Source organism: Lynx rufus, unplaced genomic scaffold (assembly GCF_022079265.1).
Source record: "Lynx rufus isolate CCGP_SWC_20201006 ecotype Redwood Valley unplaced genomic scaffold, mLynRuf1.p SCAF_10, whole genome shotgun sequence".
Classification (NCBI taxonomy): domain Eukaryota; kingdom Metazoa; phylum Chordata; class Mammalia; order Carnivora; family Felidae; genus Lynx; species Lynx rufus.
The window spans coordinates 72,506,976-72,523,844 of record NW_025814824.1 but is presented as its reverse complement, the minus strand read 5'-3'; the positions used below and the strand labels follow the sequence as shown (position 1 = coordinate 72,523,844).

At 42.5% G+C, this 16,869-nt stretch overlaps 1 protein-coding gene across 16 annotated transcripts in view; it reads left to right on the top strand.

Annotated features, from left to right (window-relative positions):
* SUSD1 (sushi domain containing 1) overlaps positions 1-16,869 on the top strand; it is a 287,713-nt gene that overhangs the window by 13,482 nt on the left and 257,362 nt on the right. For all 16 annotated transcript variants that reach the window (XR_006960106.1, XR_006960108.1, XM_047067858.1 and 13 more), the window contains exons 2-5: positions 252-365; positions 3,016-3,171; positions 14,942-15,094; positions 15,732-15,911. Coding sequence is in view for 14 of the 16 variants with exons in the window: in XM_047067858.1 (XP_046923814.1) it covers positions 252-365; positions 3,016-3,171; positions 14,942-15,094; positions 15,732-15,911 (603 nt within the window). In the remaining 2 variants the exon portion in view is untranslated. The remainder of the gene's footprint in view (positions 1-251; positions 366-3,015; positions 3,172-14,941; positions 15,095-15,731; positions 15,912-16,869) is intronic.

Here is a 16,869-nt window from a genome sequence, read left to right as displayed (position 1 = left end):
TTCCTGGGGCACCTGGGTGGCTCCGTCGGATAAATGTCCGACTTCTGCTCAGGTCGTGATCTCACTGCTCAGGTCATGATCTCACGGCTCATGGGTTCGAGCCTCATGTGGGTCTCTGACAGCCCAGAGCCTGGAGTCTGCTTCGGATTGTGTCTCCCTCTCTCTGCCCCTCCCCCACCCGTGCTCTGTCTCTGTGTCTCAAAAAAAATGTGGAAGTTTTCTTTTCCTGAAATATACAATTTATGATTCAGGTTTAGATGTCTGTGCCACTTGCCACAAACATGCTACCTGCAAGCAAACAGAAGGGATGAAGATGTGTATTTGCAAGTACGGATTTGTGGGCAATGGGAGGACTCACTGCGTTGGTAAGTTCTGAATCCCGGGTCAAGATGAAAAGTTGAATCAACGAATAAGATTCTCTAGTATTAAAGAGCTTATTACTTCCTTGTGGGGAAAACGTTGTTTTGTTCACGTGTTTTTCTTACAAGAAGTTTTGTCTGTTATAATACTCCTTTCCTTTAGTGTTTCCCCGAACCCCTTTCTTTAGCGTTTCCAAGGACGTATCTTTCAATGTTAGAGGGTTGTTGAACTTGAATCTCTGGCAACTCTCTGACCTAACACAAATTTGAAATGTTTCAAGTCCTGAGTTTAACTTGAGTGAATGTTGTATTCCTAAATTTCTCCTGGTTGTTTTGGTGCAAAACGATGAGTATTAGTACCCTGAGGAAAAACAAAATACAATTGCCTATTGGACTTCTTGGCTAATTGGTGAAATACTGTTGCTTAGAGTCTTATGACTACCAGAATCCATCCTCCAGATTTTTTATAGTTGTAGCCCTTTGGGGTCTTGGGTGTCTTAAAGGAATACAAAGACCTTTAGTCTAGAAGTGTCTAAGATTATTTTTTGCTTCATGGTGTCCACTATGCCATGAGAGTCGGGCAATATCCAGGTTCAAGCCCAACTCAGAGAGAGGGAGAACCTCACAGCATATTTATAATAGTGAATGTTGGGAGAACACAGTTTTCTCCCAGGAACCTTATTACGTGCAGTACAAATATTGATAGTTGTGCACTAGCAGTGTATACAACCTTGTTGTGATATCTTTGGGTTTTTTCTACCTAAAGAAAAATAATAATTCTGAGTTCCAAAAGTCATATTCTACTTCAAAGATAACACGCTTTCACAGTCACACATCACTGCCCATTCCTGCAGACTGGAACGGTGTCACCTTTGACCCTCTTTCTTTAGGATTCTGTCCGGAGAATCGTGGCTGCCTTGCAGTCTGAGGCTCCTGACGCATTTCCCCCACCCCTCTCCTCTGGCAGATGGCTGGCAGGGGCTTGGAAATGAGGTTGGAATCCAGCATGGACAAGCTTTTTCTGTTCCTTCCCCTAATACAGTCCCCCTCCCACGTAAGCCACCCCACTCTCGATTCTTCTTTGACTTCTGAGTAGAAGCTTCTCCTAATGGGATGAAGGGGCTTTATTAATTCATGTGACACTCGCTCTCAGACACTGGACCCTGCGTATCCCAGTACTTGGCCTGCTGAGACCACACCGTAGCATGAATCCATGTCTGCCAGGCCTGCTGTAACCTGGTGTTAAGTCAGGGGACCCAAGAAATTTAGAATTCTCTACAAACCCAGTGTCCGTGCTGGGGAAATCTGCAGGGGAGACTAGTGTCAGAAACAATAGCAAAGGGCAGGAATATGCCATTTTGGGTCTGAAAGCCCAGTGCAGTGCTCATAAGCTGGGCTGGAAACTTGGCCTGGCTGTGACTTGAGGGTTCTGTTTCTCTACCGTTCCGTGCAGATCTCACTGTAGACGGTTTTGACAATGAACTGTGTTCCATGTTCAGTTACATTTCCAAAAAGATAATGCCTATAAGGAAAATGAGGGGGAAGAAAAAAAAAAGGAACACTGGATTTTGGGGAGGGTACTTTTGAGTTGGCAGGAATTGAATGCAATTGTGAGACGCGATTGAAGTGCTTTGAAGGAACCAGTGCTGTAGTGAAACACCAAATAACAATCCGAAGAAGTTGATGACCTCCCCTGCTCCCCCCAAGACAAAACAAAACTAGCTGGATAGATCAGCTCTGAAAGAATGAATAAGAAACTGGTCACAGGAGTTCTGATGGTAGAGTCCAGGGCAGAGTCAGCAAAAGTCTGGCCTGCAGGCCAAATTTGGCTGCTGCCTGTTTTTGTAAATAGAGTTTTATTAGAACACAACATTGCTCATCTGTTTACTTATTGTCTGTGGCTGCTGTCGTGTTCCCAAAGCATGGAAGCAGAGACTGATGATGGGTCCTTCACAGAAAAAGTTTGCTGACCCCTGAGCTACGGAACAGAGACAGGAGGGAGGTTTACTTTCATTTTACATCCCTATCAAATTATCGAATTAAAAATATTCAGGGCAGGCTTCTGTGGACTCATCAAGCTCCTCTCTTTCAGCTCCTTCTCACTGGGTGACTAATATTATTCACATGGGTCATTGACGATTAGCAGGAACTGTTATTAGCCCTGCTCCCGGATGAGGCTTAAGCACTAATTCCATTGTGTTTCCTGGTAACTCAGAAGTAACGAATTTTCCGGTTAATCACTGGATGCAAAATCGTCCTATTCTGCCTTTCATGAAAAAAGCAAGAGAATGGCTGGTGGAGCTGGAAAAATGGGATGCTGTGGATTCGTTTCCCCAGGCCTATGATAAAATCTTTTTAAATACGGAGAAGTTGAAAAAGAATCCCCTTCGCCCAGTCTTCAAAAAAGATGAATGATCAGATTAAGATGTTGGGTTTCTCTTGTGGTTTTATATACACCTCGTGCACGCTCCAAGGGGCCCGTGCCCTATCATGTGAGAGGCCTGGTGAAAAGAAAAGAGGCTGGGGGGGGTAGATCACTGAGACGTTGTCAATGCAATAGCAACTCCTGAGTCTGTAGCACAGCAGAACAGTCTGGGTTGTTGAACATGGTATGGATTGATAGCCCTTTCTGTGTGTTATTTCAATGTATCAACAGATAAAAATGAGTGCCAGTTTGGAGCCACTGTGGTCTGTGGAAACCACACATCTTGCCACAACACGCTCGGAGGCTTTTATTGCATTTGCCTAGAAGGATATCGAGCCACGAATAACAACAAAACATTCATTCCCAATGATGGCACCTTTTGCACAGGTACTCAAGAAGGGGGCTGCAGGGATAGCATCCTGGTGATGGCGGGACAGTATCTGGGGTGGGGAGGAGGGAGGTGGCTTGGCTGGGACAGGGTGTGATTTAAGGGAGGAACCCTCCTTTGTTTAGAAGGTCCATGAGCGGGGTGCCTAAGTGGCTCAGTTGGTTGAACATCTGATTTTGGCTCAGGGCATGATCTTGTGGTTTGTGGGTTCAGGCTCCGTGGTCGGGCTCCGTGCTGACAGCTTGGAGCCTGGAGCCAGCTTCTGATTCTATGTCTCCCTCTCTCTCTCTGCCTCTCCACCGCTCATGTTCTGTCTCGCTCTCTCTCTCTCTCAAAAATAAATAAACATTAAAAAAAAATAAAAAAAAACCAACTAGATAGTAAAAAAAAAAAAAAAAAAAAAAAAAAAAAAAGGTCCATGAGGGAAATTTGGATGTGGACTGAGTATTAGTTAATATTAGGGAATTATTGTTAATTTTGTTAGCTGTGATATTTGAGATATTCTTAATTTTATTTTTTTTTAATGTTTATTTTTGAGAGAGTGAGTGGGGGAGGGACAGAGAGAGAGAGAGAGAGAGAGAGAGGGAGAAAATCCCAAGCAAGCTCCACACCCCTCGCAGGGCCCGTTTCGGGGCTCAATCCCACAACTGTGAGATCATGACCTGAGCCAAAATCAAGAGTTGGACGCTTAACTGGGACTGAGCCACCCAGCCAGGCACCCCAGTTTGGGATAATATTCTTATTTTGGGAGATGCATGCTGAAATATCTAGTAACAGTATTATCTGCTGTTATTAGGATCTATAAGGAATCTTAAATGACAAAATGTAAATGTTGAATCTTGAGGGAGCGGGTCTGTGGGAGTTGAGTATAATATTCTTTTTCTTGTTCTGTGCATTTGAACGGTACTCTTAGAGATGGTATGCCATCTGCAGGTGGGGTGTTCTTGGGGTGACGTTGGCACTCACTACTGTGCACACTGTGGGCCCCAGGGGTGGGCATTCAGATGTTGGCTTCTGGGAGATCAGAGCACAGCCCTGTTAGAGATGGGGAATGAGGTGTGAGGAGTGCAACTTTTTGGATCTCAGTTTTGAAGCTTTGGGCATATGTTGGTTGAATACAGTGGGTCGGCAAAATCCTAATTTTCAATGGGCCCTCTATTAGCCAGACTCTATTTCACAGCATGTATGACACTATAGGTCTTTGGTTTTCTAACAAAATCTATCAACAGTAAGGAAGAGGAAAGTCAGGAAAAGACTCCTGGTTCTAAGATGGTTTTGCATAGACTTAATGACTCTGCTTAAAAGCTTTGTGATATTTAAAGATTTTCAGAGAAAAGGAAGGGGGAGGAGAACATGTTTTATCTCCTTACCCACCAGGAAGCACAGATCCTGATGCTCTGATTCATTCTCCTTCTTGACCTGTACCAAGGTCCAAATCCCCCAAAGGGTAGCACATTTGATTTATTCTTGGCATCAATGAACCACATTCCCTTAGAGAAAACATTTTGGGATACATTGTTGTTTTAGGTAGCAGACCACTTGCTACATGATTGCCAGAGTGCAATGCTGCAAAATTAAATTAGATACATTAAAAAATATACCAATTTTTTTTTTAAAAAACCTTACAAGATGATGATGTTGTGTTCAGCTCATTCAATACACATTTCTCATGCACGGCCTGTGTGCCATGGCTGTGCCAGCGGGAGGTGATGGCGGACCATTAATTTCATTAGAAAGTGTTAGTTGTAGGTAAGCAAAGGTTACTTTCTGGAATCTGGAATCCACTGGGGCTCTTATCTTGAAAGCAGGGAAGGGATCAGGGAACTTTCTGGAGGACATGATACTGGAAATTGCGCTTTCAAGGCTGTGGGAGTTTGCCAGGAAAAACTTTTATAACTGTGTAGAAGACTGTAGTTCCCAAGGATGCATTTGACTTTAAAACAATAAGAAGAAGGAAAGAAGAAGAAGAAGAAAGAAATATTTTATGCAGGGGCCAAGTAGATGTTAGCCTAATAAGAACCAATCTTTCTGGAACAAAATCCTAATCTAGGCTCTGCTTCTGTTTGTTCTACTTCTTGTAATTATTTAGTGATCTTTTTTTTTTTTTTTTTTTTTTTTAAATGAGATAGGGGTGCCTGGGTGGCTCGGTCCGTTAAGCGTCTGACTTCGGCTCGGGTCATGATCTCACGGTCCGTGAGTTCGAGTCCCGTGTCGGGCTCTGTGCTGACCGCTCAGAGCCTGGAGCCTGTTTCAGATTGTGTCTCCCTCTCTCTCTGCCCCTCCCCTGTTCATGCTCTGTCTCCCTCTGTCTCAAAAATAAATAAACGTTAAAAAAAAATAAAAAAATGAGATATAATTCACATACCATCAAATTCACCCTTTTGAAGTATACAGTTCAGTGGTTTTTCGTATATTCACAAAGTTGTGCAGTTATCACCACTAAGTTTAGAATATGTCCATCATCTCAAAAGAAGCCCCATATCCATTGGCAGTCATTTTTATGACTTTTCCTTTTGAAGTCTCCAGTTATGACTTTGTAAAAGGATGACTTTTCTCAATGATACTGAGTTTGTATCAGAAGCACAGTTGCCACTTAAAAAGGGGGGAGGGGCACCCCTGAGTGGCTCAGTCAGTTGAGCATCTGACTCTTGATTTCGGCTCAGGTCTTGATCTCATGGTTCATGAGTTCGAGCCCTTATATCTGGGCTCTGTGCTGACAGTGCGGAGCCTGCTTGGGATTCTATCTCTCTCCTCTCTCTCTGCCCCCTCTCCTGCTCATTCTCTCTCTCAAAATAAATAAACATTAAAAAAAAAAAAGTCACAGTTGCCACAGAAATGTCAGTGGACTTTATCTGGGGCAGAGGCTTAGCCAGTTTTGGGGGCATCAGCAGTTATCTGGTGTTTGTCTGGAATCACAGGATATGGATCCTAATTCCTGAATTCTGAGAACTCCTGTGACCCAGTGTTTATCGTACTTTGCAGAGGTTAAGCCAATTTTAGGAGCTGGTCGCACGTAGGCCTCTTTGGATGTCACCAGCGAGAGGTGAGGAATGAGTTGTAGGGGTTCTAGTTACAGAGAACCTGCAGACGTTTTGGTCCCCAGGGCTGCCCCCAAACAACTTCTGGGGAACATGGAAACTTTGCAGGGGAAGAGGCTGTGTGGCACCTCCAGTGGGAGGGTGGTTTGGCTTGGGTGACCTGACAGTAAGTCCAGAGAAATGAAATTGATGAGGGAATATGCGGGCACTGTCATGTCCCTGCCAGCACAACTCCAGAGAGGCAGGGCCCTATCAGGGCTGCTGCAAACTGCAAACTGTCTTCTCTGAACCTTTGAATTGCCCACATCTTGGGAATCCATCTTGACTCTGATGGCAGCCACAGCCTTCTTTCTTGTCAGCTCATTTTCCACAGTATCATGGGACTGATACCATTTCTTCTGGAGAAATGCGATAGCATTTCAGCCTTGACTGCGAAATGGGGAAAAGGGAAGGGGAAAAAAAAAAAAAAACCTAGAAGGAGTGAATGCCTTGCTATTCCAGCAGTTCCTGGAACCTTCTGCTCAAAGCCTGTTTCACTAGGTCTGCCTATGGTAAAGTAAACCCCTTCATTCTAAGAGGTAAATCCCTACCCCCGCCAGGACAAGTCTTTTGGTTTCTCTCCCAGGTCAGGAGCCTATTTTCCGTGTGAGCCTTTGCCCACAAGCTTCTCAGCTGCCCTGTTGTTTCAGGTCCTGGAGCCGCCTGCTGTGGCCTCAGGCACAAATGCGTAGTCCCGCGAGACTGCTGGCTCTATGTGGGGTATTGCTCAATAGGCTTGCAGCTGTCCTGAGGTTTCTCCTGGTGCTGTCTCCAAATGGGATTTTGCTCCCCGAATACTTTTTATGTATTAAAAAAAATTTTTTTTAAATGGTTTTATTTGAGAGAGAGCGAGAGAGAGACAGAGGGCGCATGAGCAGGGGGAGGGGCACAGCGAGAAAGGGACACAGAATCTGAAGCAGGCTCCAGGCTCTGAGCTGTCAGCACAGAGCCCAACAAGGAGCTCGAACTCAAAAGCCATGAGATCATGACATGAGCTGGAAGTGGGAAGGAGGCTCAACTGACTAAGCCACCCAGGTGCCCCTCCCCAAATCCTAATCCTTTGTTTTAGCTTCGTTTCACTACTAAAGTGTTATGTTTCACTACTCTGAAAGAAGGAAGAAGCAAGAAAAGATAAACCTAAGGAAAAGTGCACTGGGGGACTATTGCTGCCCACTTCCCAGAGCGCTGCTCATAACCGTTGGCTCCTTGCCTGCCTTCCCTGTGGAATTCCCCTGACTCCTGCTGAGGTCTCCTAGTAGTAGTAGGTGATAGTTTCAGGCCCCTGCTCCTAGGAAGGAGAGAGAGGCAAAAGGTTCTGAATCAAAAGATAATTAAACCAAAGCTCCGTTCCTTAAATGCTAGAGGCCTTGACTAAGGCACCATGTTTTCTCTTTGGGAGTGAGGGAGCATACCTGAGCTCCCCCCACAGCTGAGCATCCCTCTCACTTCACTCTTGCCTCTTGCTCGCTCAAGTGCCAGGATATGGGTATCCCATGTTCTTTCCCAAGGCCCTGTTGAATGTGGTAAAATATGCACACATGGCTCTTTTTTGCTCCACTCGTTTAAATTTTTTGGGAGGAGTAATTGGGACAGGAGCTTTGGAGCATCTATAAAGTAGGTTTTCCTAAGCAAACCAATGGTATTGGCAAGATTGTGAAGGAAATGGGTAGCCCTTTGAGTTCAGGCTGTTTGTTCATGATCAGTGCCTCTCTGAGCATGATGTTGGAAATGGTTCTTCATTTATTCAGCTATTATGTTAACAAGAGTTGTGTCAAGAAGGATGGAGCTGTTACCCTAGGATGGAACTCTGGAGGAGAGGAGAGGTGAATGGGTCATTTAGTTTTGATTGTAGTGATTGTTTCTCCTAAAACAAGACAGAGCAGGGGCAACTTGCTGGCTCAGTTAGTTGAGCGTCCAACTCTTGATTTTGGCTCAGGTCATGATCCCAGGGTCATGGGATCAAGCCCCATGTTGGGCTCTATGCTGGCCATGGAGCCTGCTTAAGACTGACTCTCTCTCTCTCTCTCTCTCTCTCTCTCTCTCTCCCTCTCCCCCTCTCTCCCTCTCTCCCTCTCTCTCCCTCTCTCCCTCTCTCCCTTTCCCCCTCTCCCCCTCTCCCTCTCTCCCTCTCCCCCTCGCCCCTCCCCCCTCCCCCCTCCCCCCTCCCCCCTCTCTGTCCCGCTCCCCTGCTCATACTCTCTAAAATTAAAAAAAAAAAGATAAGCCAGTATGTTTTTCCCCATAAGAAGGAATATAGCTTTAAAAAAAAGAGGAATATAGTTTTGTTTTTTTCCATTTATTAAAAAAAATCACATATTCATGTAGAATAGTCAAGCAGTTACATAAAAACATAAAGGAGAAAGAAAAAAGTCATCTAATATTAACTCAGAGGCAACAGCTCTTTTTTTCCATTAAAATTTTTTTTTCAAGTTTATTTATTTTGAGAGAGAGGGGAAAATGCATGCACAAGTAGGGGGAATCGCAGGGAGAGAGGAGAGAAAGAGAATCCCAAGCAGTCTGTGCACCGTCAAGTGCAAAGCTCGAGGTGGGGCTCGAACTCACAAACCGTGAGATCGTGACCTGAGCCAAAATCAAGAGTCAGATGCTTAACCAGTTGAGTCACCCAGGCACCCTTAATAATCTTGGTTTTACATGAGTATTTGTGTCTCTCTAAACATGGTTTCTTAAGATGTAGGCTTTGAGCTGAACTTCACATTTGAGGAGGGAAAATGGCAGGAAGAAAACAATTACTTTCCAGGATGTGGGGAAGTAATTTCTGTCTTACCTTCATGGAGTTGGAAGGAACTAGTTGTTAGCTGTTGTGGAGAAAAGCAGGCTGTGAGAGCATTTCATGAATGTGAAAGTTCTTCAGTGCATTTTTCCTCATGGAGTTCATTCTAAGTCTTCAGATTTTAAAGGCTTCTGCAGGCAAAGGCTTGTGTGGTTTTTGTTTTTTTTTTTTTTTTTAATTTTTGAGAGAGAGAGAGAGAGAGAGAGAAAGAGAACGAGCACGGGAAGAGCAGAGAGAGAGGGAGACACAGAATCTGAAGCAGACTCCAGGCTTCGAGCTATTAGCACAGAGCCCAATGCAGGGCTCAAACTCACGTACTGTGAAATCATGACCTGAGCCAAAGTTGGATGCTTAAGTGACTGAGCCACCCAGGTGCCCCAGAGCTTGTGTTTAATGGGGGATTCACAGACTTGCCTCTCTGGCACTCTTGCCAAAGCTAAACTCTTGCCTCTATGACGCGCCTTTTCTACCTAAGGGCCCTCCAGATGGATCTTTTGATTCTGTTCTAGAGCATTCAAATCTAGTGGAACAAGCCATGTGGCCACTCCTCAGACCGCAGCCAAGAAACCCATGAGAGTGTGTATATGTGTGTGTGAGCATTGCTCATGGTCACATTCAGGGTTTGGTGAGGGTTCTGAAGGGGTGGCTTATGCTCCAGGGAGAACTGAGTCAGTAGAAAGGCAAGGCCCATTCATACATTAGCTCACACGTACTGAGGAACTAATTAGCTTCATTTTACAAAAGTGTTTAGAAAGGTTAAGAAACGGACCTTAGTCCATCTAGTAAGTAGCAAAATCAGTTCTCAAACCTGAGTCTGACTTTCGAACACAGGCTATTGGTCGAAAGGATTAAATATAGAATGCCAGGGCCCTAGGACCAGGTCAGTTTGTCCTGCTTAGTTTTGCTACTTTCTGGCAAGGAATTGTCCTGGCTGTGGATGAAGTTAAATAATCCTGTATAAACAATGGGACAAGGAAAAATTTCCTCCCTTGATTAGTTAAGTACGTTGATAAGGTTGCTCACTTGCTCAGAATGTTTTTTCTTCACAAGCAAACATGGTATAACCTTGGAGGCCCATGGAATCCATCACATGGAGAAATTATTCTTTATTTTATTTTTATTTTTTTTTTAATATGAAATTTATTGTCAAATTGGTTTCCATACAACACCCAGTGCTCATCCCAACAGGTGCCCTCCTCAGTGCCCATCACCCACTTTCCCCTCCCTCCCACCCCCCATCAACCCTCAGTTTATTCTCAGTTTTCAAGAGTCTCTTATGGTTTGCCTCCCTCCCTCTCTAACTTTTTTTCCCCCTTCCCCTCCCGCATGGGTTTCTGTTAAGTTTCTCAGGATCCACATAAGAGTGAAAACATATGGTATCTGTCTTCCTCTGTATGACTTATTTCACTTAGCATAACACTCTTCAGTTCCATCCACGTTGCTACAAAAGGCCATATTTCATTCTTTCTCATTGCCAAGTAGTATTCCATTGTATATATAAGCCACAACTTCTTTATCCATTCATCAGTTGATGGACATGTAGGCTCTTTCCATAATTTGGCTATTGTTGAGAGTGCTGCTATAAACATTGGGGTACAAGTGCCCCTATGCATCAGCATTCCTGTATCCCTCGGGTAAACTCCTAGCAGTGCTGTTGCTGGGTCATCGGGTAGATCTATTTTTAATTTTTTGAGGAACCTCCACACCGTTTTCCAGAGTGGCTCCACCAGTTTGCATTCCCACCAACAGTGCAAGAGGGTTCCCGTTTTTACATGGAGAAATTATTCTAATGAGCTTAACATGTTTATCCAGCTAAGATTCTAGAGTGGATTAGAGAAGGGATGGTTTGTGAACATTAAGAGGTCATTAAGAGTCAAAATCATGTCAAACTAATTTCAGGGACAGATGGTAGATACTTGTAGACTTCATTAAGGCAGCTGATATCTTTGACAATGTCTGTGGACAAGATAGAATTATTGATTGGATAATGGTACAAACCAATTGCAATGGGAGACACAGTGTGGCTAGTACGGTCCTGGAGCCAGACACCTGGTTTCAAACCCTAGCGTTTCGGCTCCTTAACCTGTGTGACTTCAGTCCAGCTACTTACCCACTCTGTGCTTCACTTACCTCATCTGTAAACTGGGGATACTAATAGCGTCCGTTGTAAGGATTAAATGAGATGAAAAATAATTAGCAATAAATAATGAAGTGTTTAGAACAGTACCTGGCATGTGCAAGTTGATATGCAGAGGCCATTGCTATTAGCATTCATTATAACTATCATTGTTATTAGGCTGTTGAATGACTGTACACAAAGCAAACTGATTAATGACCGTAGTGACTCATACAGAATTGATTAGTATGTAGAAACTCTTAAGTCTTTTCCATACCCTCACTACTTAGCCACATTTTTGCCCTGTAGTACTTGTACTGCCGATTTTTAGAAGTCTACTGAAAAATCCACTTATTCTCACTCTGTCTTTTGAGGAGTATGGGGTAGGTGGGCAGGCTGGAAGATGATTTCTCTGTCAAAGGTATATGTATGCATTTTACAAACATACTCCTACTTGGAACATAAGATCTTGATAAGCTAAAATGATAGCTCCAATTCTAGGAACACATGCTGGATCCTGGAGTGTTGAAATCATCTCTAAAGTTTGTGATGGATTGAGATTGATTTTATTTCATACTATTTACATTTTAAGAATCCTTTGGTAACTATTACCCCAAATTCCATGATTCTGTTACCAACAGTTGTTTAACTGAGTTTTCACTGGTTTCATTTCTTACCGCTCTTTGTTGATAGAAGTTGGTTTTTTTTGTTTGTTTGTTTTAATTATGTTTTCCCCTTTCTTCACAGTATTTATTCTGATGTTTTTCACTGGCTTGAATACTTTTCAAAATCTTTTTCAGAAAAGAAATGCCAATAGTATAATTTCTGAGATCCTTCATGTTCTGAAATGTCACTCCTTGGCTTAAATATAGTATAATGTCTTGTTCCCTTTTCCTTAGAATTCTATAAATATTACTCTATTATTATCTGGTTTTCAGACAAGAAGTCCTAGGTCAGATTGTTTTCTTTTCCTCATAGATTACCATTCCTTTCTCTCTTCCTTTATAGATTTTTCTTTTATTCCATGAAATTCAGAATGACTTTCATTTTCAACATTCATGCCTGTCACCTCAAAAGGCTGTTTGGATGTGAATACTTAAGCAGAGGAAATTTTTCCTTTGATATTAATTCTTATACATCAGCACCATTCCCTTCCACAATTCCTCTTAAATGGATACTGAATATTTTGGATCTGTCCTTATTTATTGTCCTATAGCTACTGTCTCATATACTTTCTTTTTCTTTCTTTCTTTAAAAAATGTTTTTATTTTTGAGAGAGAGAGAGAGAGAGAGAGATTGAGAGAGAGAAAGAGAAGAAGGAGGAGGAGGAGGCACGGAGAGAGAGGGAGACACAGAATCCTTAGCAGGCTCCAGGCTCTGAGCTGTCAGCACAGAGCCCAATGCAGGGCTTGAACTTGTGAACTGCAATATCATGACCTGAGCTTAAGTCAGATGCTTAATCAACTGAGCCACCCAGGCACCCCCGTTATAATCTATTTTTCTGTGTTTTTGGAGAATTCTTTAAGTTGGAATTTGCAAGTTTATTTCTCAGCAGTGATCAACCTGTTATTCAATGCCTCTATTGAGTTTTTATTTTTGGCATTCATATTTTGTTTTTAGTTTCCAAGATCTCATTTTTTTTTTCAGAAGCTCCCCTCGTTTTTCATTGATTGTGGTATCTTTTTTTTTTTTTTTAGAGAGACAAAGAGATCATGAGTTGGGGAAAGGGGTAGAGGCAGAGAGAGAGAATCCCAAGCAGGCTCCATGCTCAGTGCAGAGCCACACATGGGGCTTGGCCCCACAACCCTGGGATCACGACCTGAGCTGAAATCAAGAGTCAGATGCTCAACTGACTGAGCCACCCAGGCACCCCTCCTTTTTTTTTTTTTTTTAAGATTTTATTTTTAAGTAATCTCTGCATGTAACATGGGACTTGAACTCACAACCCTGAGGTCAAGAGTCACATGCTGTTACAACTGAGCCAGCCAGGCACCCTGATTATAGTATCTTCATTAATCTCATTTGGACTTCTGTATCTCTTCATATGTGAAGAGTGTTTTGGTCATCTATTACTGCGTAATTTGTACTCTCCATATCCCCTCCCCACACTTCCATTTAATGGCTTGAAACAACAATTTATTATTACTCACAATTCCATGGCTAGGTGGTTCTGTCACTCATGTGGAAACGTTCAGCTGGTGGCTGGACTGGGCTGGTAGTTAATAGAGGGCTTCTCTCACATTCTAGGGGCTTGATGCTGACTATCAGTCAGGCCACCTTAGATTTCCATGTGGCCTCTCTCTTCACATGGTATCTCATTTGTAGGGCATCCTCTGGCCTCTCTCCTAAGCATGATGGCTTGGATTTCCTTACAGCATGGCCACTGGATTCCAACAGATGGAAAGAGGAAGCTGTCACTTGTCTCTACTGTTAGGTTCAGAGCAGGCATAGTGTTAACTTCTGCATTCTATTGTCCAAAACAAGTCTCAAGACCAACCAAGGGGAGGGGAAATGGATTCCACTCTTGAATCCCCAAGAAAGAGAGGGGAATGGAAAATCTTCCAGATTTTCCCGTAAGTCTGATACATTAAAGATATAGGCTGATCAGAACTGGTAGCTTGTATGGACTCTTTCAGCAATTAAATGAATTTCTGTCTCTCAAACAATGATCAGTGAGTGATGAGGAGTTCATTGGTCCAAGACCAAAAACCAAACAAAAGGGAGAATATAGTGAATTTTAATAAAGTCATAATTAAACAAATTTTAAAGGGTTCTGATATTACTTTCTTCCTTCTTTTATGAAATTATGGCTTTAGTAGTTTTTGGAAAACAAAACAAAACAACTCTTTATCTGGCAAAATAGAATATTGGCCACTTTATAGTGGCCCTCTCAAAATTACTGGCCTTTAAAATCCCAGAGCCGGTTAAGAACCAGGTTTTCTTCAGTCCTGCTATTCCCTTGGTCCCCACCCCCCGCCTGGGTTCTTACAAGTGTCCTGGGAAAAGTCCCATTTCACTTAAGGTATTTTTTTCCTCTGGGTGAAATAGGAGTGTGTGTGTGTGTGTGTGTGTGTGTGTGTGTGTGTGTGTACATGTGTCTGATGGAATTCCTAAAGTTTTTAGTTTTGTTTTCCTAAGCCATTTCTTGGGGAAAAAACTGCCAGCTGGCAGAGAGGTTTCCTCTTCAGTGTCTGAATTACCATGTGGTTTTTACCTCTATACCTGATACTTCTGGCAGTCAAGAGGAGAAGTCTGCCAAGGGGCATGTCTTTTTCCTCTTGAAGCCTGTTTTAAGCTCTTGGAATCTTGGTAAAATTGGTGAGACCCTTCTGAATTTTCCTCTGATGACCTGCCTCACCATCCTATGCTCATAAGCTGGAAAGCATTTTTCACTCTGGTTTAAATTGTTTTATATTTGGAGTTCTACTCCAGGTATTTTAGTATGAGGTAGAGGCCATCCTTATTTTCTAGTAATTGGATTTTTTTCAGCATGCTTTTTTTGGGTTCCTTTTGTTGGCGTCAGAGAGTTGGTGATGGTGGTTGGTTTTAGTGTATTTCCAGAACACATCGACAAGCATTTATGGAACACCTTTTAGTACTGTCGGTGTAAAGGACATATGAAAAGAACCTTTGAGGAATAAAATAAAATCAATGATACCATTGTAGACAAATGCATCCATTTTTGCAAGGGTAGGTTGAGAATATGAGAAATGGCAGTCACAATGCCCCCTGCCCATTTTTTCCTTTTTCTGTTTTTCTCTCCCTTCTTATATTGGGGTCTCAAGACATAGATGAGTGTGAGGTTTCCGGCCTGTGCAGACAAGGAGGACGGTGTGTGAACACTTACGGAAGTTTCGAATGCTACTGTATGGATGGGTACTTGGCAAAGAATGGGCCTGAGCCTTTCCACCCGACCAGAGACGCCACGTCATGCACAGGTGGGTTTCTGCCAAAGAAGGAAGCTTCTGAGGGCGAGATTCTGTTCTCAGATGACTTTCTCCTGAGCTGAGCCTGTGTCTGTGGGGTTGGGGTTGGGGTCTGTGTTGGGGATGTGAGTGGAGATTATCTATTCCTTTGCGCAGCTGTACAACCTATGAAATAAAGCCAATGATACAGGGTAGAAGGGGGCTATCTTATATTTTTAAAAAAGCTACAATTTTTAGGGATTTTTAGCAGTAAATAGATATTATGCTATTAAACATGATTTTAGGTAGTAAATATAGCTGATCTGGTAAGGACCAGCAGAGGAAAATTGACTCTGGAAATTCCAAAACCATATATATCTTTAGGTATTTTGCAATTTAAATTTTTTACTTTGTTGGGCTAGGCTTCTCTTTAGGGTGAATTAGTGAAGGCTGACTGCCAAATTCCATCAGCTTTATGCATGTATGGATGCTATTACCTATGGAAGGCCAGAAGGCTGAATAGAGACAATCATTGGAAACGTGCCCAGAAGTCAAATGGAAATTAATCAGTCTGTAAAATATGACTCAGGTGTGTGTGGAGGGAGGGGGATGATGAATTTTGAAAATTTATATTCACATAGTAATGAATTTGACATTAATTTATTTTCAGAAATAGACTGTGGCACCCCTCCTGAGGTCCCAGATGGCTATATCGTAGGAAATTATACTTCTAGGCTTGGCAGCCAGGTTCGTTATGCTTGCAAAGAAGGATTTTTCAGTGGCCTGGAAGATACAGTTTCAAGCTGCACAGCCTTGGGCACGTGGGACTCCCCAAAATTAAATTGCCAAGGTGAGTTTTCAAAAGGTTCAAGTTCCCAGATTGTATCATTTTGAGATTGTTTTCATATTTCTTTCTAAATTTCTCTTTAGGGTAGTGAATGAATTAAATAGATCCAGTAAATCCCTGTTGTTTGTAATAGGTTTACAGTTGATTCTCTTGATATTTTCCGGAATAGTTATCTTATCATCTGCAAATAATGATAATTCCATCTTTTTTTTTTAAGTTTTATTTTTTAAATTTTATTAGAGAGAGACAGAGACAGTGTGAGTGGGGGAGGGTCAGAGAGAGGGAGAGAGGGAACCTCAAGCAGCCTCCACACTGTCAGCGCAGAGCCTGACATGGGGGTCAAACCCATGAAACCATTTGATCATGACGTGAGCTGAAACCAGGAGTTGGATGCTTAACCTACTGAGCCACCCAGGCACCTTTTACTTTTCTATGTTTATGAAAGTTCTGTTTCTCTTGATTGACCACAGGCTAGTATTTTCAGAACAAAAATTTAAATAGTAATGTTGACTTTGAATATTCATTTCTTATTCATGACTTTCATGGCTTTGGTTTTCGTTTTTTATGACCTTAGCTTTTTGATGTTATGGGTACCTACTTATATTCTTATGCACACTGATCCAGTGCTATGTGCCAAGTGCTCTTCTAAGCACCATATATATGTTGATTCATTCAATCCTTACAGTAACCCTATGAGGATGTACTGTTATTATCCCATTTTACAGGTGAGAAAAGTGAGGCTTGGAAAAGTGAAGTTATCAGTTCAAGGTCAAGGTCATGCAGCTAGTGATAGAGCTGAACTTGAACCCAGGAATTCTGGTTCCAGAGGTTGTATTCTTAATCATGCTGGGGTACTGCTTCTGTTTTCATGATGTTGGTGGCTTTTGGTTTGTTTCTTCCTTTTGGCTTTCTCTCTTTTCATTTATTACAATTATGCTAGTTTTTGGCATAACATAATCTT